Here is a 25,808-nt window from a genome sequence, read left to right on the forward strand (position 1 = left end):
CCTGGTTCCAGCAAGAAGTCAGTCTTTGCACATTGCCAGCTGGGGAAATGGAGAGGTTGCTGGGTTTGTTCCTAAAACTGCCAACTCCTGCCCTGTGCACTGCACCACCTCCTACACTCACAGGTCAGAGATCAGTTCTCCTGGCTTCCAGGAGTTCTGCTGGGTTATTAAAATAGACCAATAAACTACTGAGATCTAAGATAATTTTTTCTCATGGCAACTTACAGAAAGGTATTGTTATATTTATGTAGACCCACAATAACTTAAAGCAAAATTAAATATACTCTAACTTGTATAAAATCTCTCACTTTACAACTGACAGGAGAAAAAACCCTCAGAATCTTTAAACTCCCAGTGCCTGAAAAACGCAGGTACTGCAGTCTGACAGGAGAGGAATGGTGCCTGGTGCTGCAGAATCCACACAGCAGCTTGGGTTTCCTTTTTAAGAGGCCCCCTGCCTCGGGGAATCCAGCCAGAGCCCTTCCACCACCAGCTCCACCTCCTGCCCGGGTCTCCCCAGCCCCTGTGTCCTGCTCTCTCCATTGCAGCTCCCCAGCACCTTCCAGGCATGACTGACGTGCCCAGTATTGATTTTACATCTTGCTCATCTACTTGGGGAGAATGAGTTTAAATTCATTCTAGTCAGGACCAGCTAATCTCTCACTCCTCTCATGCTGACTGTAAACTCCTTTAGACCTTTTTAAATTCCTCAGTGTACTTCCCACCATTTGCAGCAGATGCTGTGGAACTCCTGCACTGCCAGTGAGTTACAATTTGGAAAGTTCACTGTCCTCCTTTCAGCAGAATCAAGATTTCATGTCACCATAACTTCTGGAGCTTCAGTTCGGACAAACCAGCAGGTTTTGTGTTCAGATTAACTGCTGAGCTTCATGAAGAATTTAAACACCAAAAACTTGGCCTGGACCTAAACTCACAGAGTAATGCTTCATTAGACCTCTCAAAGCTTAAAGCTTACCATTAAGGTGGGAAAGGTAGTCGATATATGCCAGTACATATTCTGGAATGTCCCCATATTTTTTCAGCCCTAGCTCAAAAATCTTAAAGGCCACAGACTTATCCTGCAAACATTGGGGGGGAAAAAAAAAAGTTATTAGCTTCAGTGAGCTGTGCACCCTCCTGCCACTTGTTTAGGATCAGGGTGAGCACCTGTGGTTACCTTACTACAATAATACTCCATTAAAGCTGCAGTAACATAGACATGGTGGCGGGTCCGGGCATCCTCTCTCGCTTTCTTAAATATCGTCCTTCCGGATTTAATGCCTTCTGCTCGCCTTGCAAATTTCATGTACTGGATATAAACCTGAGGTGCACATTAAATTTAAATAGCATCAGTGCTAACAAAGAACACCAGGATATCATTAAGTTTTTTACTATGTCTGAAGCAACCATGACTCAAAAAATACAGCAAATGAATCCTAACAGGAACAAGGCTGTCTTGTGCCTCTGTGCTGTTTTGCTTTAAATACTGAGGCAAACCTTTTTAAAGATTTTTTTTAAAATAAAATGTGGAATACACCTAAGACTGATCCCATGAAAAGACAGTAGTTAATACACAGATTTTTCAAGGAAGTGGAGGGAAGGAGATGAATGTAATTTACATTAGCTGGTGCCTTCAGAGAACTCAAGGCTTATTGTAAAAATGGTAACTTCCCAATAAAGTTAAGACATCCATAAAGCCAAGGAACAGCCAAAAGACCTGATGAAGCATTTTACTGTACATTATACAATCCAAGATACAAATCCTCCTGCCTGCAAGTATTTATACCTAATCAAGGAAATAATGAATGTGTGAATTCAGCAGACAATTTGTGACTTGCATTTCTTTGGGAGTCAACTCTCCTTCACTCTGAATTAGATCACAAATAGCAGCATTCCTTAGCAGGAGGTACATGGTTTCCCATAAAATATGCCTTTGGGAAGCATTAGGACGTGTCTCTAAAGAATGGCAAGTGTTAGTAAATGGATACCTCTCCTCTGACACAGACCTGTTGTTTAGTGTTAGGCTTCACACCTTCTTTTGCCTCCTCATGCTTTGTTGTGTCTGTTTATAATAAACTAAACAACCTTTTGAGGGCAGGTTACTTCTGACATCACTGGTTCAGCACCACCAGAGCTGGCACACGGACAGTGCTTACTGTGTCACTGCAGCACGGCAACACTCTGATACCTACATGGTGCATTGCAGATTTATTTGCAAACTACATGGCCACAGGATGGTTGTGAAATATTTTATATTTTTTATCTCATTACTTGTTGTAAAAGACTGTGTAAAAGAGACAGAGGAGGAAAGTGCACGTGTCGTAGCGTATGTCAATGGATTGAAGACTGCAATTCTGCCACCTCACTACTCCACCTGCTCCACCACCCCTGTGACCCAAGGAATCCTGTAAGTGCTTCCCCACTCTGTGCATGCACTGGGTGACAATCCATGGGGATGTGGAGGCAGCAGGGTGATCTCACCAGCGTGGGGTCGATGTCCTCGATGGCCAGGAGCCGGTTGTAGATGCTGTGCACTTTCTCGTACTTCATCCGGCTCTGAGGGAAAGCAAACACAGACTGCTCAGTAACTCCCTTCACATCATCTCCCACAATGCAAAACTCAAGCTGAAGACAAAACTAGAATTTTCCTGTTCCCATTTTTCCCTCGCTGAACACTGTGTATGTCAGTCCCTTTAGTCAGATATGTATTCTGTCTCATGCAGACGATTTGTTACTTCCCACATTAATTTCCCACTGAGGGTTACCTACATGCTTTTCAGGAGTCTCTCAAGTCTTTTTCTAATGTAGTAATACTGCAGCAGAACTGCCATTGGAGGTGTTTGGCATATGAAGACTGTATCCTTTACCTCTGTCTAAATGCAATGTGCAGCTAGGTAGGAAAACCTTCTTAACTCTCCAACCTACACATTTTAAATAGTCCATTCTGTTCCCTGCCAGCTGCAGCCCTCCAGGCTGTATTCTGCAGCCTTGAAAAAACAGGACACAGCGTACAGGAGGCTGCACTGAAAACCAAAGAAGGATTTTTCTTTTAAAGGCAAAGGCTTGTTTACCCACTCTGTTGTCCTGAAGTTCTTCCTGGAAAGATTCTTTCATGATAAAATAAGTGGGCAAACTATACCCCACAGAGGACTCCAGAGTCCTCATCTGACCAGTGGAAAACAGCCTTTATTCCTAGTGGAACAAACACCACTGGGGCACTGTTCCTTGTGGAGGCTGCACAGTGAGATGGTGGCCTTGGGAAAGAGATTTCTCTAGACAGCTGCAGCAAAGGTGCCTCCTATCTTCTGTCACAGCTGTGCCAAAAAAAACATCACCTCCCCAGGAATCACCCAGGAAAGGTGCCCTTTATGCCCATTTTAAAAGTGGAGAAGCTGATGCTCTGGGAAATGGAAATTTGTAAGCATTTCCCTCTTAGGACAATTTCAGAAATATAGTCAATATTGAAATGGAAAGACAGTGGATCTTCACAGCTCATACTATGGGCTTTTCCTCTCCATTTTGTCACTCCATCTCAGGAGAATAAGGCTAGAAGAATCAGTAAATTAATTCTACAGAATTTGTTGTACTCAGTATGTTTCAAATAAATGACAGTATTAATGGGAGATGTATTTGGATTTTAATGTCAGTACATCACTATTTTTGCTCACCTCTTCATAATCTGCATATGCAAAATAAAGAAGCATATTCTTCTTTAATAAAGTGCTGATCGCTCTTTCATAAATATTAGCAGCCTCATCACTGAAAAGTTTAGCATTGTTCATGTCCTGTTATAAAATAATAATATAATTGTTCAGCATCTGTGACAACAAAGGTCAACTTATGGAGTATCTTCTGTGTGTGACAAGCCCCAGTGAATTTCCATTCAGTGCTCCAACAAAGAGACAATCATTTCCCCAGTACCTAAGCAATCACAAAATCAGGCCCAAAAAATCCCCAATGCCTAAAACTGGTCAAGATTGAAACAATTTTTCACAATTCTTATCTAAAATGCATACATTTTTTATTTCTTAAAATTTTTAATTTTCCCATGTGAAAATTCTGAACATGTCACAACTATTTTTCACACCCTCCTCCTTGATTCTGAGGAAAAACTGACAGTACACCATGTCAGAGCAAGGAAATAAGAGAAAGCCAGTGGCAAGCTGCTTACCCCTTTCTCAGCCAGCAGCTTGCTGGACTGCTCGAGGTACTGAGCTGCTTCATACCAGATGTCTGGGTGATGGCCCAGCACCAGGAGACACTGCTCATAGGCAAACATCACTGTGGGCAAAACACAAGAGAAACACTCCTTGGAAATGGTACCACCATTGTACAACCCAAGTATGGAATGCAAAATTCATCAAATGAATCAGACAACATCAACACTAATTGGCTTTGAATACAATGGTCACTGCTGCAGTTCTTTTATATTGCCAGGAACTTTATGAACCACAAGTAGCAGCTAAAACCTGTCTTGTCCACAGAGTAACAAGCACAGCTCACTGAAAATCAGCCATGAAATCAGGCTCCAATCTACTGTTCCCTGACCTGCACTGGAGGTTCAGTGCCACACAACTATAGCACTGTCTCCCAAAATGCATTTCTTACTTTCAGCTTGGCTTTAGCAAAATCTGTATTTTTTTTTTTTAACAAAAAACCACCCACACAATTTAAGAAACTCAATCAACTTCTACTCCAGCACGATCCCTGAACACCAAATCACGTCAGGACTTCTGCTAGAGCTGAGAAATACAATCCTCTATGCCCTAGAGACATCTAATTACCTCTTTTTGTAATCAGGGTTTGGTCTTCTGTTCGTAAAGGGTTGCTCTTTTCCCACTGGATGTACTTTTTCCACATGTCCACCTGCTGAGCCTCCTGGGGGGTGTTCTGTGGGGGCACGGAGGGAGCGTTGCGGTCCAGGCCCTTCATCACTGTCTCGTACTCCTGAAACAGAAGCAATGCTCTGAAGAGTAGTTTTAAACACATTGAACACTTACTTCAGCTTATGCTTTCTAAAACAAATGGAAATATTTTAGCATACCAGCCTTCTTAGTCTGTACATATTTTTATTTGGTGTAAGATCCAAGTTTAATGCTGCTTCATGGAATTAACTAGAACAAAGAAAAGTCAGTGGAAGGTTGTACCTTTGCCACACGTCGTGCATTCATATAATCTCTACTCCTGTCCTCGATCATCTTCTTGGCTAAGTGAATATTGATGCCCTGGAGAAGGATGAAAAAAGGAATTGGGAATGTGCAATTTCCCTTTGGACATACTGAATCCTATTTTATCCAGGAAAGAGTTTGAAAAGGGATGCAAAAGTGAGCAAGGACAAAGTTATTGTAAAATACCAATCTCAAAATATTTATTTCACCTAATAAATATATGGGCAAGAACTTATATCAGAGGATAAAGTCAGTATTAGAATTCAAGTGATCTGAAGCACCTCAGCTTATTTTTAATCACTTTCAAAAATACAATGAACTTCACAAGAACTGCTGTGGGTGAAAGTGGGAAGAACGTATTTGTGATTTACAATTTTGCTCTTAAACGATGGCCAGTGACAGCTCCCTGACTGAGAGCACATGAGCAATTTGATTTTCCTGTATGAGAAGTACCAGAGACTGACCCCCAGGCTCAGAGCTCTGCCTTCTCCCCTGTTCCTGAAGTGACTGACAGCTCTTAGAAGAAGTTCCATGCAACACACGCCCTGCCACAGGTGTGCCTTTGTCAGCAGGGGCCTGAGATGTGTCAGCACTGCCTGACACCCTCCAGGACTGCACACACGTGCAGAGAGCTCTGCTGTGCTGCTCTGCAAGAGCAGCAGGGGCTGGGGGCAGCCAGGCCTTGGGCACAAGGCTCTGGCAAGAACAAACCCACAAAGAACTGCTCTTAGGCAGGAAAAGCAGCCTGCTAGCAGGCTGTTGCATGTGTCTGTTGCCTGTTGCCAGGTGGATTTTGCTGGTGTGGTTGCCAAGACTTTGCAGAAGATGTGCACAGCTTTCAGTCCAAGAGGCACCCAAGCTGGGAAGCAAAGGAAGCTTTGCCCTCACTACAGAAGCAAAGGCAGTGTCTGGGATAGCAAACTGGGCCATGTGTCACACAAACCCAGCAATGCCCCAGTTAACCCAGGACCAGGCTGAGGATACAGCAGCACTCTCCCAAAATGCACTCCCAGCTCAGCAGCCATGCAGATTTGTGAGCCAGATTGTCACTTTGTCACTGAGCCACGTCTCCCTAAAAATTCTACCACTTTTGACCACTTAGTTAATTAAAGACTGGGGATTGACAGGCTGGTATTGTTACCTGGTGGCCACAGCTGAGCTAAAGGAAAGCTTGAATTACAGCAAATGGCCATTAACTTTCCATACTGAGACCTGCATGAAGTCCCTGTGCTGTTGGGCTGCTGACATGGGGAATCTCCTCCCCCTCAAAGAGCCCTTCTGGTGAGGAGCACTTATTTCCCTGCGCCAGGACACTCATGAGCAGCAGCCCTGTCCCTGAGGCCAGAGTAGCCAGAACAGGACAGGCAGAGCCCCGTGCCCAAGCTCAGCACTGGTTCTCAGCTTGCAGCAGCTCAAAGAGCCTGAGGGACAGCCTGGAGTTCCAGGTGTCAGCCAGAGCTGCCCCAGCTGGAAACTGGGCAGGTCTGAGCCATTGCTTGGGCAGCCTCCCTGTGTCTAATGCAAGCAGGAGGAACCAGCAGTGAGAGCCTTTGCTTGCTGTGTGGGAGCAGGGGTGGTTTATGGGGAAGTGGTGTTGGGGATTTGCCTACCCTGGAGAAGGTGTGTCCTGGGCACCCTCCCTGGTGACAGCAGTGGTGTCCCCAAACAGCTGTGGGGCAATGAGCTGTCATGGTACATGCTCGTGGGCTGGGGATGCCTGGAGTTCTCCCACCCAGAGGTTCTCCCAGCAGCTAAGCACCACAGCCTTATTAACACCAGAGTGCATCAAGCTCACAACTTGCATAATTAGCAACAAGGGAACAGGAACTGGCCCTTCTTTGCTGCTCAGGGCACAGTGACCCACAGCAACCATGCCAGTGCTGTATGATCATCCTTGCTGAGCACCAGGGCATCCACCTCAGCTTTGCAGTCACACTGCTGCTGACTGGGGCTGGTTTGTCACCAGCTGTGCTTGAAAACACACTCTGAAGGTGCAGCTACAAACTGGCCAGAAATGCAGTGAGCTGAGCTGGTGCTGGCTGAAGGCAGTGTGGGAGCAGACTCACCTGGAGGGCTGCTGGAATGGCTTCAGGTGAGAGATGGTGAGGAGCACTTTCAAACACTGAGACCTTGTAACTTAATGCCGTGGAGGAAGTCCAAACCATCCCAGCTGAATGCCATTTGACTCTAAGTGAAAGGAGGGGAGTGCCTCCTTGGGGACACAAGTCCTCACTGCCAGCTGAGCTGCTCCAGCTCCACCACTGAGGACAGGGATCACTCACTCACTCACTCACTCACTCACTCACTCACTCACTCACTCACCAACCAGCAATTCCAGCTGGGAAATGGGACAGTAAAATGTATCTCATGGAGGGTCTTTGAAAGAAATCAAAAAATCACTCGGGTACCTGTAGAGTTTTGCCACAGGAGTTGCTACATACTGCACACAAAAATGTGTTTATACTGCTGGTCATCTCGTTTCTACACATGTGTTTAGTGGGTATAGCTTGGGCACCATATTGAATTACAGGATAATTATTTCTTTCTGAATGTCACAAAGAATCAGTTATTGGTTACCTCTTCATATTTGTTATAATCTCTCCAGAGCTGCTCTATGTTTATCATGGGGTTGACACAACCACGCTGGTAAACCCTACGGACAGCTGTGATCCTCTGGTTTTCTGCATAAGATCCTACTGCTTCTCTAAACAGTGGGGAGAGAGAGCAATGTCAGCTATGACAGGTCACAACCGGCAGGAACATCAGCATTGCATTAACTGAGCTTTAAAAAAGTTAATTTTCAGGTACTTACACGCCTTTCAAAAAATTGATGTAATCCACCCAGATCTAGGTGAGAAAAAATATTACATAGAGTGAAACCAATGATTAGCTGTACTTGTCATAAAGTTAGAAATAAAATGTGTTTTGATTAAGAAAACATACCTGGTATGACATGATTTCCATGCCAATCTTATCCAGAGCAAAATCATATGCCTGAGCCATTTTTTCTCTGAGGAAAAGAACCACAAAGACCATAAAGCAAGCGTTCAGTATTTAAAAAAATCTTTATTTAAGAGTATTCTTTTGTGCAGCAATTTCTAACCAAACATCAAGGAATGAGAAATATCATTCAACACCTTAGAGCAAAAATTGGTATTCAGATAACTTCAAATTCCTTATTCAGATTCTGTTGGGGTTTTAGATGTTTGTTTTATTCAATAATTATTTAAATCCACTGGTGGTAATCCAGCATTTTAACAGTTCCTGGCCCACCCCAAGGCATTGGAAATCCACAAATATGACATGAAGTTGAGAAGAAACCAACTGCTCTCCACATCCTCTCAGCTGACAGATGCACCCATGGTTTCTTATTTTTTCCCCTCAGAGTTCCCCAAACCCTTCTGTAATTCTCCAGGAACCCCAAAAGGCTGGGACAATTAGGAGTAGCTCCCTTGTGTGGAAACTGCCCAGAATACTTCACATGATTTCTTATTTCCAAGTATTTTCCCTCAAATTTAAAATGTTTACAGAACTTCACTAAGTTTCAGTGAAAGCTGTTTTTTCTCTCCCCAACTTTTCTCCCAGTTTCCTTTATTCAAACACACTTCAGTAACTTATTGCCTCCTTGACCACATTAACAGGAGAAACAGAGGAAAGGCAAACTGAAACTGTCACTTCTAAAATTGTTTCAAAAACGTAGTGTAAAAATAAATTAAAACCTCTTGCTTATTTTCTCTGTTAATGCATTCCTCATTTTGCCAATTACAGTGCAAAGAAATTATGGTGGGCTGGGGAAGAGAGTTTATAGATGCTGTAAGTCACTGGTGTTTTTTGAAACTCAACCCATAGGAACATAAACAAGAAAAATGTAATAACTGAAAAGGGATGAAGATTAATATACCCCAAAAATCTGACACCCTAAATTTTATGAACTTTTTTATGCATTCCAAAACTTCCTACAATTCCTGAACTCTTTACTGCTACTGGTCTCAGCTGGAACCAGTGCTAAATTTAGTGGAGACTAAACAGGACACTGAGGGCAAGGACAGAGGAAGAAATGTTTTCCAGGTTTTTTAGTTTTTTGGTTCAAGCACCAATCCCATCTGCAGGGAACTGGCATTGATACACCAGCTCTTCCACTGCTCTTATCCCATCCTGTTAGAGGAGTCCAAACTAAGGAACCAATTTTACCTAGCAAGCTCAATTAGAGAGATTTCAGTGTTTTCTAAATGCAGATTATATATTAACCCCCAAGAGAAAATCCCCAGATAGATTTGTCACCCAGATTCCTCCCCGTCCCCTGGTCAAAAATCAAGAAGAGATCCACCATAAAACTAGAATAATTCAGAGCAACTCTGGGAACTTACTTGTAACTAGGTAGCTTCCCCTTGGTTTCTCGTACATAGGAAAGGTAACATTTCCATAAATCAATGTGTAAAACCTTCATAAGGCAGCGCTGAAATAACTGTTTAATACATCAAGAAGATGTGATCAGGATTCCAGACATAGAAATTAAGTTTCTACTTTTAAAGCTATACAAAATGAATGTAAACAACCCTTCTAATTATGAATGAGATTTATAAGAAAGAATAAGTTAAACTCATTCTTTTGTTTAAAGCAGCTCCATGCTATGCAAGGGAATTGGAGAGAATTAAGCAGAGAAATCCCCTGCACACTTCACTGATTAGAGCTTGGCAGCAACAATTCAACTTTAGTGCTACTTTTTATCCATGTTTCATATCCAATGGACAGCTACAGCGTTTTTCAATCTGATTTAGCCCAATCACAAGGTACTTGTTCTTGCTATAGAGATATATTACATATATGAATATGACTCACCTTTTCCACTTTGTCATAATTTTTTGCTTTAATCTACAGGGAAGCAGAAAAAAAAACAAATCACTTAAGAAAATATTTTAGAGTAGTAGGAATATATTCTTCATATAGTACTAAGCATTCCAGTTTGTACCTTGCCTAAACTAATTACACCAAAACACCACGTAATGTTCCAAAAATATAATTAAACATACAAAAGTCATGTACTTTGCTGCAAAATTAGCAGCTTTTTTATTTTTATTTTTAATTCTTCAATTCCAAAATGTAGGTACCAGAAAATTTGCTTTGTGGTTTGAACATCCAGACTTAACTTTTTATTTCAAGGAACCTGATGCATTCAGTGCAGATATAGATTTAGGTACCAGAGCTTCTAGACTAAGATTTAGTAAACAAAGGGTAAAATACTGTATTTACAAAACTACTAGGCTAATAAATGTATTATACTTGAGCATTCATTTCTCAAATTGCACTTTGCTCCAATCTGCTGATGCTGAATAAAGGAATAATACCCATGGAGAACCTGTTTTTCCACAGCTGCCCCAGCCCTGGTGCTCCCTGGAGGAGGGACTCACACCCAGCAGCACTTTCATTCATTCAGACACACCCCACAAGGGCAGGGGGTGAAATTCAGCCCCCAGCTAACAGGCTGCTTTTCAGACAGGACAAAGGAAAGACTGATGAGGAGGGCAGAGTGGCATCCTGCATGGATTTGTTAGCTCCAGCTATGGTAGCAGGCTAGGCAATCTCTACAGCTACATCCTGATGACACAAGGAGAATCAACAATACCCTTAACAGACACCTTGAAATAAAGTGCCTTTAATGAAATAAAGATCTGCTACGTTGTGTTGCATTTTTGTAAAGCATCCAACTCCCCTTTTAAATCTCACTGTTCTTTGTTCACTTAGAGCATTCCCAGCCTTTACTGCGGTGTGAAACACAAGCACCTCTCCCATCTTCCTGAGGTGTAGGCAGCAAACAGCACCCTCTGCACCAGGGATTAATGATTTCAGTTTATATCATTCCCACTCTAGAGCACAGCAGAATTTTTAATGGAAGCATCAGGAGACTGGGACTGCAGGAGATCTTAAATAAGAACACCCTGCCTCCTGTTCCCTGAGCATCTCTACTTCTGCAACACCCGGGCCTGAGAGGCTCAAAGGAGCCATCCCCATCTCTCCATCTCCTGAAAAAGATCAGTTAAAAATAAAAGAACTGAAATACTATTGGAAAAAAAACTTTATTGGCACACAAGGAAGGCTGGACCCTTGTGTCTGTACCACACTTGAACTGGAGTGGTATCCCACCCAGGCTGAAAGGATTCCACACAATCCAGGATGGCAGGAAGGTAAATTAAACCTTGTTATGTCTTGCAGAGTCAAAAAAAAAAAAAAAAAAAAAAAAAAAAAAAAGACACTTTTACTTCATCCTTCTTTAACAGGATGACATTTTTACTTCATCCTTCTTCTCCCACTCCCTGAAATCTCCTGCTATCCTTGGCTGAGTGAAAAAGAACAAATGAATCTTGGTTTCTATGCCTTAGCATGCAGGACAGCTGCCTGCACCTTCTTTCCCTTGTAGTTAATTTAAGTAAAACCTTCAACAAGATATGCAAGATTAATTTTCTTCTTTAAACAGAGTGAGAAAGGAGATAGTATAAATTCGTTTGTGAAAATTAAATAATTAATTCATGGCTCTGCCACTGACAAAAGGCATCACCCTCTAATTATTCAGTAACAAGATGAAAAATAATTTTTAAGAGCTCAGAAGGAAAAGCTGTAAGCAGACAGGGCAGAAAATGAGTTTGCCTCCCAGGTGCAGCCAGGTAAAACAGTGTCAGCAAGTTTAGTAGCTCCTGGCAGCAATGTCACCAGGTAACATCAAAGGATGGAGCACAAGGAATACGTATCAATTAGACTGCTTGCACTTCCCAGGACCAAAGACCTTGAAAAGAAAACTACTTTGCTAAGAAAAGGAGGTATATTCTTTATTTGCATGGGTTATGACTCAAAGCAAAATATTTGCTATGTGATTATCATATATATGAAAAGCTGCTGACCACATCTGGACTTCACATCAGCATTCCATATTTGTTAAATGCACACAAGGGGGTTGGTATCTAAAAATTCAGAAACCTTGGTACCAGTGGAGTCAGGAGGCTGGCAAGCAGAAGGATTTGTTTAAGAAGAAAAGCAAAGCAGTACTGGCCAACACTTTCTGGATCTCTCCATGGAAAAGTGAGGAAGAGGTTTTACAGCGACTTCTGTGAGTCAGACAGAAGTTTGAGAAGAGGATCCATGTTTACTCCTGAAAGAATTTCCTACCAAGGTCGTTGACACAGAAACTAAGAAAGAGAGAAGGATAAATAAGAGAAACCTACAACTGCCTGTTCCAATGAGCACTTTGTCTTTCCTGATCAATGAATGAAGTGTAAATTTGGGAGCTTTTTAAGAATGCATAAAAAGCATCCATGCTAGAATAAAAACAAGTTTCAAGCCTTCTGAAGATGGAGTGTGTTGCTCTGTATTGTGACCATCTCAACTATGCCAGAAAAGCATCTCTGCTGCAGGAATCTGCATTTCTTAGTTCATTCCCAAGCAAACACCCTGGCAGCCCTGGCTCAGGGAAAGCCCAGTACCACCCCCGGCAGGGGCAGGTGCTGCCCCCAGGGCCCATCACACACTTCTTGGTTTTCCTATGACAGACACTGCAACAGGCAGTGATGAGATGTGGGAAAGCATCAAAGAACTGACATTACTACTGTAATTTTGTCCTTAAAAGACAAACATAAAATCAACTATAAAGATAAATAAAGATATTTACAGCAGCTTATCCTCCAGTTTCTAAGGCTGCCAGGATTCCTAATCTGACTGCTTTAATTCACAGGGCAGGTGTAACCCTCACAAGCTGACACAAAGGAGTGGCTTCACCACAAATCCATCTCCTACTCAATGAGCTGAGGGATATCCTCATTCCAAAATAAAATCAATGTAATGAGTGTCTCCCCTCCATTCTTGAGGACTACACAAAGACCTCCCAGTCTGACCAGCTATGCTTGGACATTCCTGTAGCAAAACACACCTGAACCTGCCCTCCTCTGCCCATGACAAGGAGAAATTCCACCTGCTTTGCCAGAATATTAACTTTAGGTTTGATGCTCCAATGAGAAATTTAAGTCACTGCTGTATCATCTTTGTACAAGATTAATTCATAATAGAAGTCAAATTTCTTCCCAGAATACACAATATAATTCCCTATAACGAGGTTCACAAACATTGAAGGGCAAAACTTAATCCATAAATTACTCCAACCTTTTAAATAGACTTTTACAAGCCACATGAATCATTTATGATTATGTAAGGCAAGTGATTTTACTAATCTGGAGACTTAATACTAGTTCTAATTGTCTGGCAACATGCAACACAAGCCTAAAAAGCATCCCTGTTTAACTTCTTCAGCTTTCCACCAAGCTCCTAAGGAAGCATAGTTAGTATGTGATAATTAAAGATGAGCATGGTTTGATTTATTTCTATAGCCCAACTCCATCTTCCTTCTATCAGTTGTTATTTTCCAGGGGAAAAAAAGATTTTCTCCAGCAGAAGATCTGACGTTTCCTTACTCACTCCCTGCAGCTCTCCCCTTGGTGAGGTAGATCCTCTTGCTCTTGCACTACACTCCAAGGTTTTTTCAAGTTTCTCTGGACCTGAAGAGAAACACTCTGCAGCCCTGAGACTGCAACAGCTGATGTGGGACAAAGTGGGAGAGAAAGAAACACCACAGCTACGTGGGTGTCACCTTTTTGAGAATTTTCCTAAAATCTGGTTTTGTTACAAAAACTAAAATATATGCAACATCCTTACTATTTGGGTTTTTTTTTTTACAACCAGAGTCTAAATATATGTACTTGGAAATATTGCTTTTGTTAACTGAAGGTAACTAATTGTTTACTGAAGGGAACACATTGTGAAATATCTATATTCATTGACAGTTACACAACTGGGTATTAGATAAATAAAATTAACATTTAAAAAATAAGATCAGTCTACACAAAATTTACCACCACTCAATCCATTTGTCTTGACCATTTGCCTTTTTTTTTTTTTTTTTTCCATCTTGATTGTTAGGGTGAAATAATCAAGCAGAGCGGGGGGGGGGGGGGGGGAGGGGGGGGTGCAATTTGGGTGTCTAGCAGTACAGAACTGTGGGTGTAACAAAATACATTCACATTTCTGTCTCCAAAGTACAGGCTAGGCACCACAGCAATTCAAACTGCTCAGATTACCTCAAAGGAGTGGCATTTGAAAGGATGGAGATGCTAATTCTCTGCTCTAGCTCCAGCACATTCAGCCTTTTGCTGTTTGCTGAGGCTCCCAGTCAGTGACTAATTGTGTGAGTGAGCACTTAACGTGACAAAATCCTTGTCCTACAGCTCAGGGAACAGCAATGGCCTTTGCAAACAGCAACCCCAGGCACGTGAAAGGCAGACAAAAGGCAGGGCTAGCACTGCACTTCCCCGTGGCCATTAACCCAAGGAGGCTGGACTATCACTGTCTAAATAACTGGATGCAAAACTTATTTTATGTATGCTGAACAAAGCCTGCATTTCATTTGTGCCAGATATTCCAAATCCTTTCTTGAAAAACATCAGTGTGTGACTGCAGATGCAATTTCTGTAATATATTGTTTTGCTATAATTTGTACCAGGTAAGGTTTGAATTATTAGGTACTTCTGCTGTCTTCATTCAGAGTTTTACTACTCCCTGTGAAAATACAGCTTTTATCTTGCCATTAGTAAAGCCTGCAAAGAAGAGATAGAGTACACTGACCATGGGAAAACCCATTTTCTCAAAAGGCAGCAAGATGAGATTTCACACGTTTTCATTCAGAACTGTAATTTCTCACATTCACCTGGTTATATGCTTTAATTTCAAAGTCTGCCATAAAATGGGACTTGAAAAGTTATTCTAAATTAAATGCCTCCAACTACTATTTACAAGGATTGTGTCTAGAGCTTCCAGAACCATGGCATCAAAATTTAAAAGTCATGTTGTTTCCACTACATCATGTGAAAAACAGGATTCACTCACAGCTGCCAAAAGAACCCCAGATGTAATGTAGAGGGGGAAAACTCCCACTATTTTGCAATCTGCTTCTGAAGAAACCTAAGAAAAGAATGTTTCAGTGTGAAGGAACCTACCCTGATCACGCAGCCCCATTTCAGGGCTGACAAGAGGCTCAAGGATGTTCTTAAGGGCTAAATTACACTTAAATGTAATTTACATGTCCAAATGACACTTAAACCCTAGCAGGATCACCTCCCTGGGAAGCCTGTCCCAATGTTCCACCAGCTTCCTGATCCCCCCCAGTCCTGGAGGTGTCACATACACTATATTAATAGTTAGGTACACTTTCAATTTGCTCACAGTATTTAAGAATAAAAAACTTTACAGTAACTGAGAATATTGGTTCTGCTAATGAAGCAAAGCTGCAGTTCTGTACATCCTATTACCAGTTGATATCCTGCACTCAAAAATAGTTGAACAGGCACTTACTGAACAGATAGTGAGAAAGATGACTTTTAATAGCAAAATTCTGAGCCACATGACCATTTTCAACAGAAAAAACTGGTCATGTCTACAGGAAAAATGATAATTAGGAAATAAAGGACAGCAATTTTCATAAGGAGCTAAGTGGCAGCAGGAAATAGGGACAGGGCAGTGGCAGAGACAGAGCCACTGAATGAATGGGCAATAAGAGGCAAGACTGCTCCTCACTCTCTTAACTTCTTGAAAATTCTCATTACAGCTTCATCACCCAAGCCTTTAACAGAACCTGAAACAGCCTTCAGAAACCATTAACCACAGCATATCAAGTTAACACACTCGACCAACATCTCTCCTCTCAGAGGCTGCAGCATGAAGAATCTCTGCCTGAACATCTCCCTCACTGACTAACTGCAAAAATTGGACTGAAGACTTGAAAAGGCCATTTCTGAAACTGCAAACATAAAATTAAATTTATCTGGAAGTCTGGGAAAGAAAGGAACCCAAGGGGCCTGAGGGTGGTGAGAGAACAGCTCAGAGCAGAAGGCTTTGGGAAAGGGTGCAAAAAGAAGAACTTGTGAAATGTCCCTCTGCAGACAGAGTGAAATTCCCTAGTTAAACAGTGTTGAGTCATTCTTAATTAGAAAAACTATGTAAACAAAAAATTACCAATTAAAAAAATCTGCAAGTGGAAGAAGTCTCTGTTTAATCTATTAGACTGAAAGACACCGTATCTTTAATTTTCTGATGCATCAGCAAAGGAATCAATCCATACAAATACTTGACTAGAAAATGCTTAGGTATGAGCAAACTGCATTCCAGAAGTGCAGTAATACAAGGCCTGAGAATACAGACAACCTCTTTGTTACTGACAGTAAACATTGATCCAGAAGTGATGAAGGATTAGTGCACTGCAGTAAATAAACTTTGCTACTACTAATAAAGTTTGGAATATAAAAGGACTACCTACCCCATCTGATTCCTAAATACCTACTCTAGTGAAAAGAGCAAATGCTTCACTAACAAGTAAGAGCTCGGAGACAGAGCTACTAAAACTAGCAAATGTGCTTTGGTTTGCACCTTAGTGCAATTTGATTAATTTTCACAAAGAGACAAATCTGCAGGAGTAGCATCTACCTCTACCCCCTTACAAAAATGCTGGCCTCTTGGTCCTGCAGGGAGGGCCTTCCTTCATGTTAATATTTTGAAAAGAATGCACAATTTTCAATCATCACTCTCAAGAGACTAGACAGAGGTTGTACAGAGAAATATTTATTTATAGGCTGCCTTAAAATGCACAAACAGTGGTGACAAAACTCTTCAGTGATTTTTCTGATTGGAGAATGATTCTGAATTGCAATCACTGATTCACTCCCTACTTTGTTTATTTCAGACATCAAATACATCTCTTTTGGTTTTGACTATAAAAAAGAAGCAATTTCTCATGGGTCTTTTCTCTTTCTTCCTATCTACAGCATCTTGTAGATGTTATGTCTTCTCATTTTGGAGTTTTACTTTCTTCTCAGAGCACACTTTCATTAGAAAAACATGCCTCCCCCCTTCCATCTGCAGTTATGTTGGAACACTAAGCCCACCTGTTATTATTTGCACTGATACTCCTCCTGACTGAGCCCCAGTACTGCAAACATCTCTCACAGATTAGGAGGGAAGTAAAGCTGCAGAAACAGCCCTTTTAAGTCATAATGAAAAGCACACTCTGTGCTCTTCAAAACAAAAACACAGACAGTGTCACTTCTCCATTTACCACCCTACAGCTCTGACATTGAAAAATTGCCTGAAATTGGGGGTGAAGAAGAGAACTGCTCCATGTTTTCTTTTCCTGGGAGTTTACTGAACTGGCTGGTCTTTGATGAAGCTCCCAGATGCACAGCTCACATAAGCACTGCCAGCTTTTTTTCCTTGCTCTGTTCCTACCTACTCTCTAATATGTTCTCCAACTCAGGAAAACCATTACATTTTTTTATTTAGGCAATCTGCCCATTATGAAATGGAATATTGTATTAGCTGTATGAAGTAATCTACAAATGCTAAGCACCCACTACGTTCCAGCCAGATTCTACCTCACAACCAGATTTTCAATCTCATTTTAATGAAAAGTCAATTTTCAACATGCCTGGTGGCTTGTAATTTCCTCTTCAATTTCACACTCCCTTTAAGCCACAGGGGAAAACACCACCCCATATTCACAGCCCTGCAAACTTGCTTCCTTCCCAACTTAGGCATTTGGGTTTTTCCTGTGTGCTTTTGTTCACTTCTGCTGGTCATCCCTTTTTCAGTGTCTTTTGTACTTTACAGAAGCAGTGGGACGTCCTAGGATGTGTTTTTGGGTAGCTAACATTCCCAGATCTACTGGGATCCTTTACAGCAGTGATTTTCCTCCTAGAATTATTTTTTTATCATTTAACTCTCAAATTACAGGGCTCAAAAGCACATCTAGCACCATGGATTACAAGATAATCTCTAACATGACAAAATGCAATGAGAGAAATTAAAGATTTGCAGTCTTAGCTGTTGGCCAGATCACTGAAGTTAAAAAGCTTCATTAAGAGGGCTCATTGGGCTAGGGATCCCTGATTTGTAAAATCAGACAAATTACACCATTTGTCTACTTCAATTACTTTTCCAAAGAGAACAGTCGCCCAGCAGAGCCATTGGAATTGAACACAGGCACTCCTCTAATGCTTTTTTCAGCTGATTTAATAAGATAACAGGCACCAGTGCCTATTATCTGAGGAGCACAGACCCACTGCAGTCTGCCAGTGCCACCAGACAAGCTCTACCCCATAATCCAAGCTGAAAACTCCTTGCAATACTAAGACCTAAAAACAAGGCAGGGATCAGACCACTACAACAGATTACATGGAATAAAGGGTATGTGAGGCATCACTACATAGGGGAGAAAAAGCCAATTGCTCCTCTCACACCTTACAAGGCTGTGACCTAAGATTTCATTTATTAAGACTCTTAATTTGACATCACTGTGTTTTCTTATGTCTATTAGAAATCACTGTCCATTACAGTAATGTATAACTATTTAAAAAAATCTTTTCTGCTTTCATTTTGCTATCCTCAAATTCTTTAAGAAAGTAGCAGTTGACTATGTCATCTGAGGCTATAGCTGGGGAAAATGGGGTGTTTTAGGGGGCACTGAGTTCCCCATTAGGTTTATAGTTTTATAATTTCTCACTATACTCATCCCACGCCTACAGTTTTGACCCATTCTTTTCAGATGAAAAGGATTTGCATAAAAAGGCAGAAAAGAGTAAGTTTGATAAGCATATTTTTCACAAACTGTCAATTACAGTATTTCAGAGAATTTATTTTAGTAAAATATGGCTATGGAATAATAATAATTTTTATGGAAGAAATCTCTGTTCATTCACCAAGCATATGTTAAAAGTACACTTAAGGAATTTACAATTTCAAAGAGTTCTTACTTCCTAAAGAGATCCTAAAAATAAAATTTTATAAAAGCTACATATCTGTAAGGCAGCCTCCACAGGGACTTAGTTGTGGGCCAGGACTTGGGCTGATAGCCCAAATGAAGATATCTTAAGACCAGAAAGAACTGCTGCCCTTTTGAGTGCTCAAATTCATTCAGTGGCCATGCATTCGTGGCTCCCATTTTCTATCATGGAACTCATAAAGACTCTCCCCAGTAAAGCCTGCCAAATAAGCAATTCTCATAAAGAAAATGAATACAGATTATTCAAAGAGTAAAAAATAGTACTTGAAAATGTAATTCTTACAGCATAATCTTCTTACTCTTGTACTATTAGCACAAGACCAGCTTGGCCTATTAGCAGAGAACAAATTGCTCTTAATATTTTGCCTCTGTTCTTAGAAAATAAAGAACAATTTTCCAATAATTTGTAGCAGAAATGGCCCAGAGAATGGTTCTCAAAACTATTAGACTGTGCCTAAGGGCTCTCATGTATGACCACACAAGCCACTGTCTCATCACAGGAAACCATAAATCAGAAATCTCAAAGTTAATAATTCAGAATAATGCTCAGGCACAAGTAATTCTCTGCAACTACAGCACAGCATCGATTTGCAGCTGACAAGATGCTGTTTATTGTACCCTGCATTACAAAATAAACCCTAGCAAAGGTAACCCACTAAACCCAAACCAAGCACACTTCAACTGCAGTGCTATGGATCTTTAAAGGAAGGGATTTGGTTCCTGGCTTTGCCATGGATTTCCTATGAAATCATTAAGAAACAGGATTATGCAAATCATTTACTAACTAGAATAATAATCTGCCTCAGATGATGACTGAGCTGCTTTTGGTTTACATGAATGAAGTATTCCTGCTTAAGTTCAGAGAAGTTATTTTTCTAATATAGGCAACTGCCCTCATCAAAAATCTTTTACATGTCTGTCAGAAATCAGGGAAATTCCCCATCCTTTTTGAAAATGCACATTCTTAATCATAACTACTGGGAAATATCATCTATAATATTGAATATTGGAAAAGGAAAGACTCTATCTGAGGAGTCCATTACAGAATTAAACACCCAGATTTCTGTCTTTTGGCTATGAAGAGAAATCAGAATTCACTATAAAAACAGCATTCAGTGGTAAAACAGTTTCCTTCAAGATAGGAGTTTTACTGCAGGGTCCTCTCAGTATCTAGCTACCTAGCCTAGGAGTCAAAGTCAAGTCCTGAATCAAATAACTGCCTGCTGTTCATCTGCTGAAGAGGCTCTTTTCTGTAGAAAGTTTTAGAACACTTTACCATGGGCTTCTGAATGATCAGTTGTAGCAGAAAAGCCCCAAAATGCTTGGTTAGAGGGATAGGGGAGAGAAGTATCAAACTGATCACCAACAACCTAATCTGAATCCGCATGAAGAATGCAAATCCTTTTGGTAAAAACTTGATCCAAAAACTTTCCATGGATAAGCTCTGCATAACTACTCTGGATCCTCTTTCCAGAATAGTTCAATTTGAGTGTAATTACTATCCTAGCTAATGAGACTGCTTGTATTACAAACCCCTCAAGTTTCTAGAATATTTAAATGCTATACTGCTTTTCCCCTTAAACACTGTACAAGTAGCTTTAAAAGTGAATTCCTCTTCTCTTTCCCTAAATTTCAGCTTCATGCCCTCAGACATTAAAGCTAATCCTGCTCAACTTCCATACATGGGAATTTATTCAAAAAACAGGATCAAGACAAAAATATTTGTACAGCTACTTTTAAATCTACGAGTTGATGTTAGTACTTAGATAATAAGTGAATTTACACTTGAATAATTGGCTAGGAAGAGATGCACTGAAGTTGGAAAATAAAACCACAGATCACACATTTCCACACTTTAGAAATGAAATGTAGGTGACACTGCCACTGAAAAGTGAGAGGGGTTACCTCTACACTGAAGTCTTTTCATTTTACAGGTCAACCCAAAATGACTGACACTTTATGTGAGGTTCCTGTTTGCTTGTGAGCTTTTTTCTATACACTGTGTGGTGTCAGAACTATAGAATGAAAACCCATTTAAGTCAGCCACACTTCTAAGACAAAATACTTGTAAAGACAATTCATTATGTTGTTCCCATCTGAAATTCACTGGTGTTGGGTTAGCAGAGAGAAGAGCTGCTCTGATGTCAGATTTCCATATAACAGTTGTGCTAACATGCATTTCCCATGCAGCCTAGGTAGGTGCATTTGCAGCTTATTTCACCTCTTAGGAGGAAGATGAAATGAAGAAGCCCATGATAAAAGCAGTACAGAAACTCACATCCCTTGTAGCCTGAACAAGAGAGAGATGGAAAACCACTGACCTCCCAGTTTCCTCCCATCTATCCCTCTCTCAGCATATTGAGAAGAAATACCAGGAGTTAGTCACATATTTAAGATTCTGATTTTGGACTAATGAAGAGAAACTGGCACAGGTAAACCCCCTGCCTTGACAAAAGGTCAGCCTTAACCCATATGCTAGAAAGAACACTTACTGACCAGAAATGTGCTACTTTTACAGACACCTGTACACAACAAACAAATACTGCTGCCAGTTCTGCCCCCATGCTAGAGAACACTCAGAACAATTACAGCTTCTTTACACGAAAGCCCTGTTTGGTATTAATAATCTCATTTATTTGTTGCTTTTCACAGGGAAAAGTGTGTTTTCTTCTGCACCCCTCCACCACCAAATGCTGGCCATGCAAAATGAGACACATAGTAGGGAACTGCTGTTTTGAGAGAGCAGAACATCTGTTCAGTTTGATACTTCTCTCCCCCATCCCTCTAACCAAGCATTTTGGGGCTTTTCTGCTACAATTGATCATTCAGAAGCCCATGGTAAAGTTCTAAAACTTTCTACAGAAAAGAGCCTCTTCAGCAGATGAGCAGCAGGCAATTATTTGATTCAGGACTTGACTTTGACTCCTAGGCTAGGTGCATTGTTATGTAAATACAGAATACATTCAGACAGCACTTGCGTTACAGAATGCTGCAAATGCCTGCAAAAAGAAAATTATCGTGTTAAAAATGGTATGTAGGCTCCCAGCTAATTTAATTTGCATAGAAGCACATGAGGGAACTCAGAAATCCCAAGATAGCTCCTTCTTCTTCTATTTTGCTGCTTTAAGCTAGGATGCCAAGAGCAGGCTTGATATAAAAACATCAAGGACACATCAATACCAAAGCACTCTGTAAAAGTGACACATAACTAACAGAGCAGCTTAACTGACAACCTCCAGCGTTGGCAGAAAAAATTCTGCTAAGTACAAAACAGAGACCTGCTACCAAAACATAAAGTAAGCCCTCTAAATTGAGAAGGTGCAGCTCCCAGCAAAGCAGCCAAAATTCTCAAGGAAAGATGTGGATCTCCCCAGGTGCAAACTTGAAGCCAGCTTTGGACAAGAATGGTGCTTGGCAAAGAAGCTCAGCTCGGTTTGGGTGTGTGCCATCATGGTGATGTAACAGCCTTAAAAAACCCACTCTGAAGGCTCAGCAACACAGTGAAGCATCACCACAAAACCTCTGTGATGGATGGAGTCAGCCAGCACCTGAGAACTGACTTCCAGTACTGACTGCAGCAGAAATCTCTGCTCATGGGTGAAAACCAGCATTTTCTAGATTTAGAGCAACTCTGCCAGCCTGGGAGGCAAACGCAGCTACCACCAGAGGGTTCAAGCAGCTGCAGCAACTCAGCAGGTGCTCAACATTTCTGTGCATTACAGGCACAAAGGTAAACTCCAAGAGCAGTGAAAAATGTTGGACTGTGAAGCTTGTGCAGAAATGACAGACTGCTAGAAGTCTAAGGACACCTCCTCAAGTGCAGGGTCTTCATCTGACTCAGACGGAAGATCAATCAACCAGAATTACCAAACTTAATTATTTGAAAACATCAGTACTTTTCTCACTGGCAAATTAAAAAAACCCACAGCTGACCTTAATCATGATTTTTCTAGGGGTAAACCCAAACTTTGGAGGCATCAGTAAAATGACAAATAAATATGTCTCTTTTCTTTTGTAAATAGCTAATGCAACAGTAATTTTTTTAACAACTAAAGACTACTAGCAAGAAACTTACCTCCATCTGCTTAGTGACAGAAAAAATATTCCTGAATTCAAGTCTAACAGCTAATTTTAAAGTTTGACAGTATTTCCCTTTTAATACCTATCCTGTACACATACAAAAAAGCATGTGCTTTTGTGTATCAATCTGAAACTGCATTCCCCCCTTCAAAAAAAGTGAGGCCTGAATTAAATTTAGTTCCATCTTATGTGGGAGAACTTAAATTTTTATCCTGTAACAATAAATCATACAGTCTGTTTCCTGCTCAGGCTTACAAGCACTGATATTTTATCAAGAGTAAATACTGTGGAATATTCTGAGGTGTTTGCCCATCCTGTTCAAGGACTTCTGTGCTAAATGTATTGATAACATTTGCCTGGGGAATGCTAACTGATGGACAACAATCACGGGCACGTAAGGTACCACTGCACTTCTTCCAGTGACTTGAACTTACAAGTCATGCATTTGGGACTATTTTAAGAGTGCATTTTTACAAAAAAAACAAAAAAAAAAACCCAAACCAAAACAAAACAAAAAAAAAACCCCAACCTTAAATAGCTAGTAGGGTTTTCCAGGGCACCTATGTGTGCTTTTAAACATTTACCCCTGTCTATTTAGAACCAGTGCATTTGAACTTTACATTCTTTATTTTAAATGCACTATTTATAATAAATGATTAAATTTATTATAAACATATAATTTTTACATTAAAAATATAATTTTTAAAATTTTCTCCTAGTCACTTTTTATCTAACTACCATCATCACATGGAGTAAGAACACCTAGAACAATCCTGCAATTAGGCAGAATTTAAAATTCCCAAAGCCACAGTCAGAACCAGAATGACAAAATTCTCCCAGTGAAATGAAACCTGCTAGACTAAGGCTCTCAGTGTAGGGCCCACTGTTCTGATCTGTATAAAGGAAATGTTTCTTCATGTACGAACCTGGCTGCACTGTCAGGCTGTGCAGGGACACTTCCAAAGCACATTGCTGGTAACCAAAACTATTAATTACTCAATGCCATGGAAAATTCTGGGACGGGGTCAGTTGACATAGCTGGTAGAAGGAAAACTGCAAGCTAAGCTTCCAAAAGCAAATGCGCTACAAAAGCTATTTTTTGTGAATTTATTCACTGTCACTCATCTTCAGCTTGTATTAACTGTATATTAGAAATGCTTTAAGTACCTGCAAGCCTAAGTAGCTGCAAGCCTACATATATTAAATTCTATCCCCTGCTGCATTAACATCAATAGCAAGGCTGCTTGTAACTCAAGCTCCTGCATGCCGTAATACAATTTTCTAAGTATCTGTGATACAATATGAAAGAGTAACCTACAGAGACTAACTAAACCATGCTTCAGGAGAAGTTTAAATAAATTAATTCTGAACTGTTTCCACAATATAGTGCCCACCACAGGCTGTTAAATGTGCTTGCACACTTTACAAATACAATACCATTACTAACCAGCAGCTATTCAATTATGCATAAGCATAATTTAGAGATAGCAAGAGTACCAGATTTCTTCTGCAGCAACTACGTTAAAAAGTTTGTCATGGGATTAATTTGAGATTTATTTTTTAGATCAAATCAGAAGTCACATTTAATTACTAGGGAATCTCCCCCCTCAATCCCCTTGCTGCCTCATCTGAAATGTGGGGCAGCAACTGTGTACAGTTGTGGCACTGAAAGAACATTACAGTACAATTGTGGCACTGAAAGAACGTGTCTGAGCTGTGCAGTGACAGCTTCTTGCTAAGGCCTCCTGGGACCTCCTCATCATCTGAAAGATGAACTGCAAGCACACATTGGAAGATAGAGCACCCAGCAATACCTGAGAGTTCACAATTCTTATACTGAATATATTCCTGCATCTCATAAAAACACACAAAGACAGTACTGTGATGGGTAGGCAGGAATGGAGAAAAGGCAGGCCAATACTGGGTTCAAGACAACAAAAAGAAAGAGGAAATTCAGCTCTATCTTCCCACTCCTTTACATACAGCACCAAGGTATGCTTTTTCACTCAAGACTGAAGCTGCAGATAAAATCCTTTCCACTGAAATTCCAAATATATTCTACATACATTATTTTTCAGAGTACCTATAAACTTTTAGGTAGACTGAATCCAATTACCTGCAGAATATTAGCACTGATAAGCTCACCCACTCCTATTCCTACTCTATGATTTAAAAAGAACATTATGCTGTGTGATCTTATAATCTAAACATATATAAACACACATGAACACAGATGCACATACACAGTCTAAGAGATTCCTCAGGACTCCGCCAGCATAGGACCTATAGTAAGTCATTTAACCATAAAAATTAAAATAATCAAAATCCTGAATTAAGATAACCTTTTAAATATAGTTTAATGTTTAAATGCAGTTCCACTGAATGCAATGAAGTTAGCTCATGTGCCAACTTCATATGTTTTATCTGCAGGATAGCACATATACACCTACACACCTGCCACCCCACTTTTGCAAATCTAAATTTCAAAGAGTTCATTTTGTATTTTGTTTAAACAGTAAAAACTGTGTTTGAAAACCCATACTTCGAGGGTGAACAACAGCTGAAGAAGTTGACTTTGTTGCAGTCTGGACATAGAAAATACTATAAACTGAACAACTAGGCATTATTTTAGTCCAAATGCATGACCTGAAATGTATTTTAAGCAATGTATTCATTCTCACAAAAAACAATACAGA

The 25,808-nt window shown here is 40.5% G+C and overlaps 1 protein-coding gene across 5 annotated transcripts in view; it reads right to left on the reverse strand.

Annotated features, from left to right (window-relative positions):
• CSTF3 (cleavage stimulation factor subunit 3) overlaps positions 1–25,808 on the reverse strand; it is a 48,554-nt gene that overhangs the window by 5,859 nt on the left and 16,887 nt on the right. For 4 of the 5 annotated variants that reach the window (XM_085579650.1, XM_077784392.2, XM_085579651.1 and 1 more), the window contains 12 exons: positions 10,008–10,040; positions 9,536–9,633; positions 8,112–8,178; positions 7,981–8,015; positions 7,746–7,872; positions 5,148–5,225; positions 4,785–4,947; positions 4,172–4,281; positions 3,669–3,785; positions 2,482–2,556; positions 1,178–1,321; positions 977–1,079 (listed from right to left, as the gene is read on the reverse strand). In XM_085579650.1, coding sequence (XP_085435776.1) covers positions 977–1,079; positions 1,178–1,321; positions 2,482–2,556; positions 3,669–3,785; positions 4,172–4,281; positions 4,785–4,947; positions 5,148–5,225; positions 7,746–7,872; positions 7,981–8,015; positions 8,112–8,178; positions 9,536–9,615 — 1,099 coding nt within the window. In that variant the 5' untranslated portion in view covers positions 9,616–9,633; positions 10,008–10,040. The remainder of the gene's footprint in view (positions 1–976; positions 1,080–1,177; positions 1,322–2,481; positions 2,557–3,668; positions 3,786–4,171; positions 4,282–4,784; positions 4,948–5,147; positions 5,226–7,745; positions 7,873–7,980; positions 8,016–8,111; positions 8,179–9,535; positions 9,634–10,007; positions 10,041–25,808) is intronic. The other variant, XM_085579649.1, reaches the window with a different exon arrangement.

Source organism: Lonchura striata, chromosome 5, assembly GCF_050655825.1.
Source record: "Lonchura striata isolate lonStrDom1 chromosome 5, ASM5065582v1, whole genome shotgun sequence".
Taxonomy (NCBI): Eukaryota; Metazoa; Chordata; class Aves; order Passeriformes; family Estrildidae; genus Lonchura; species Lonchura striata.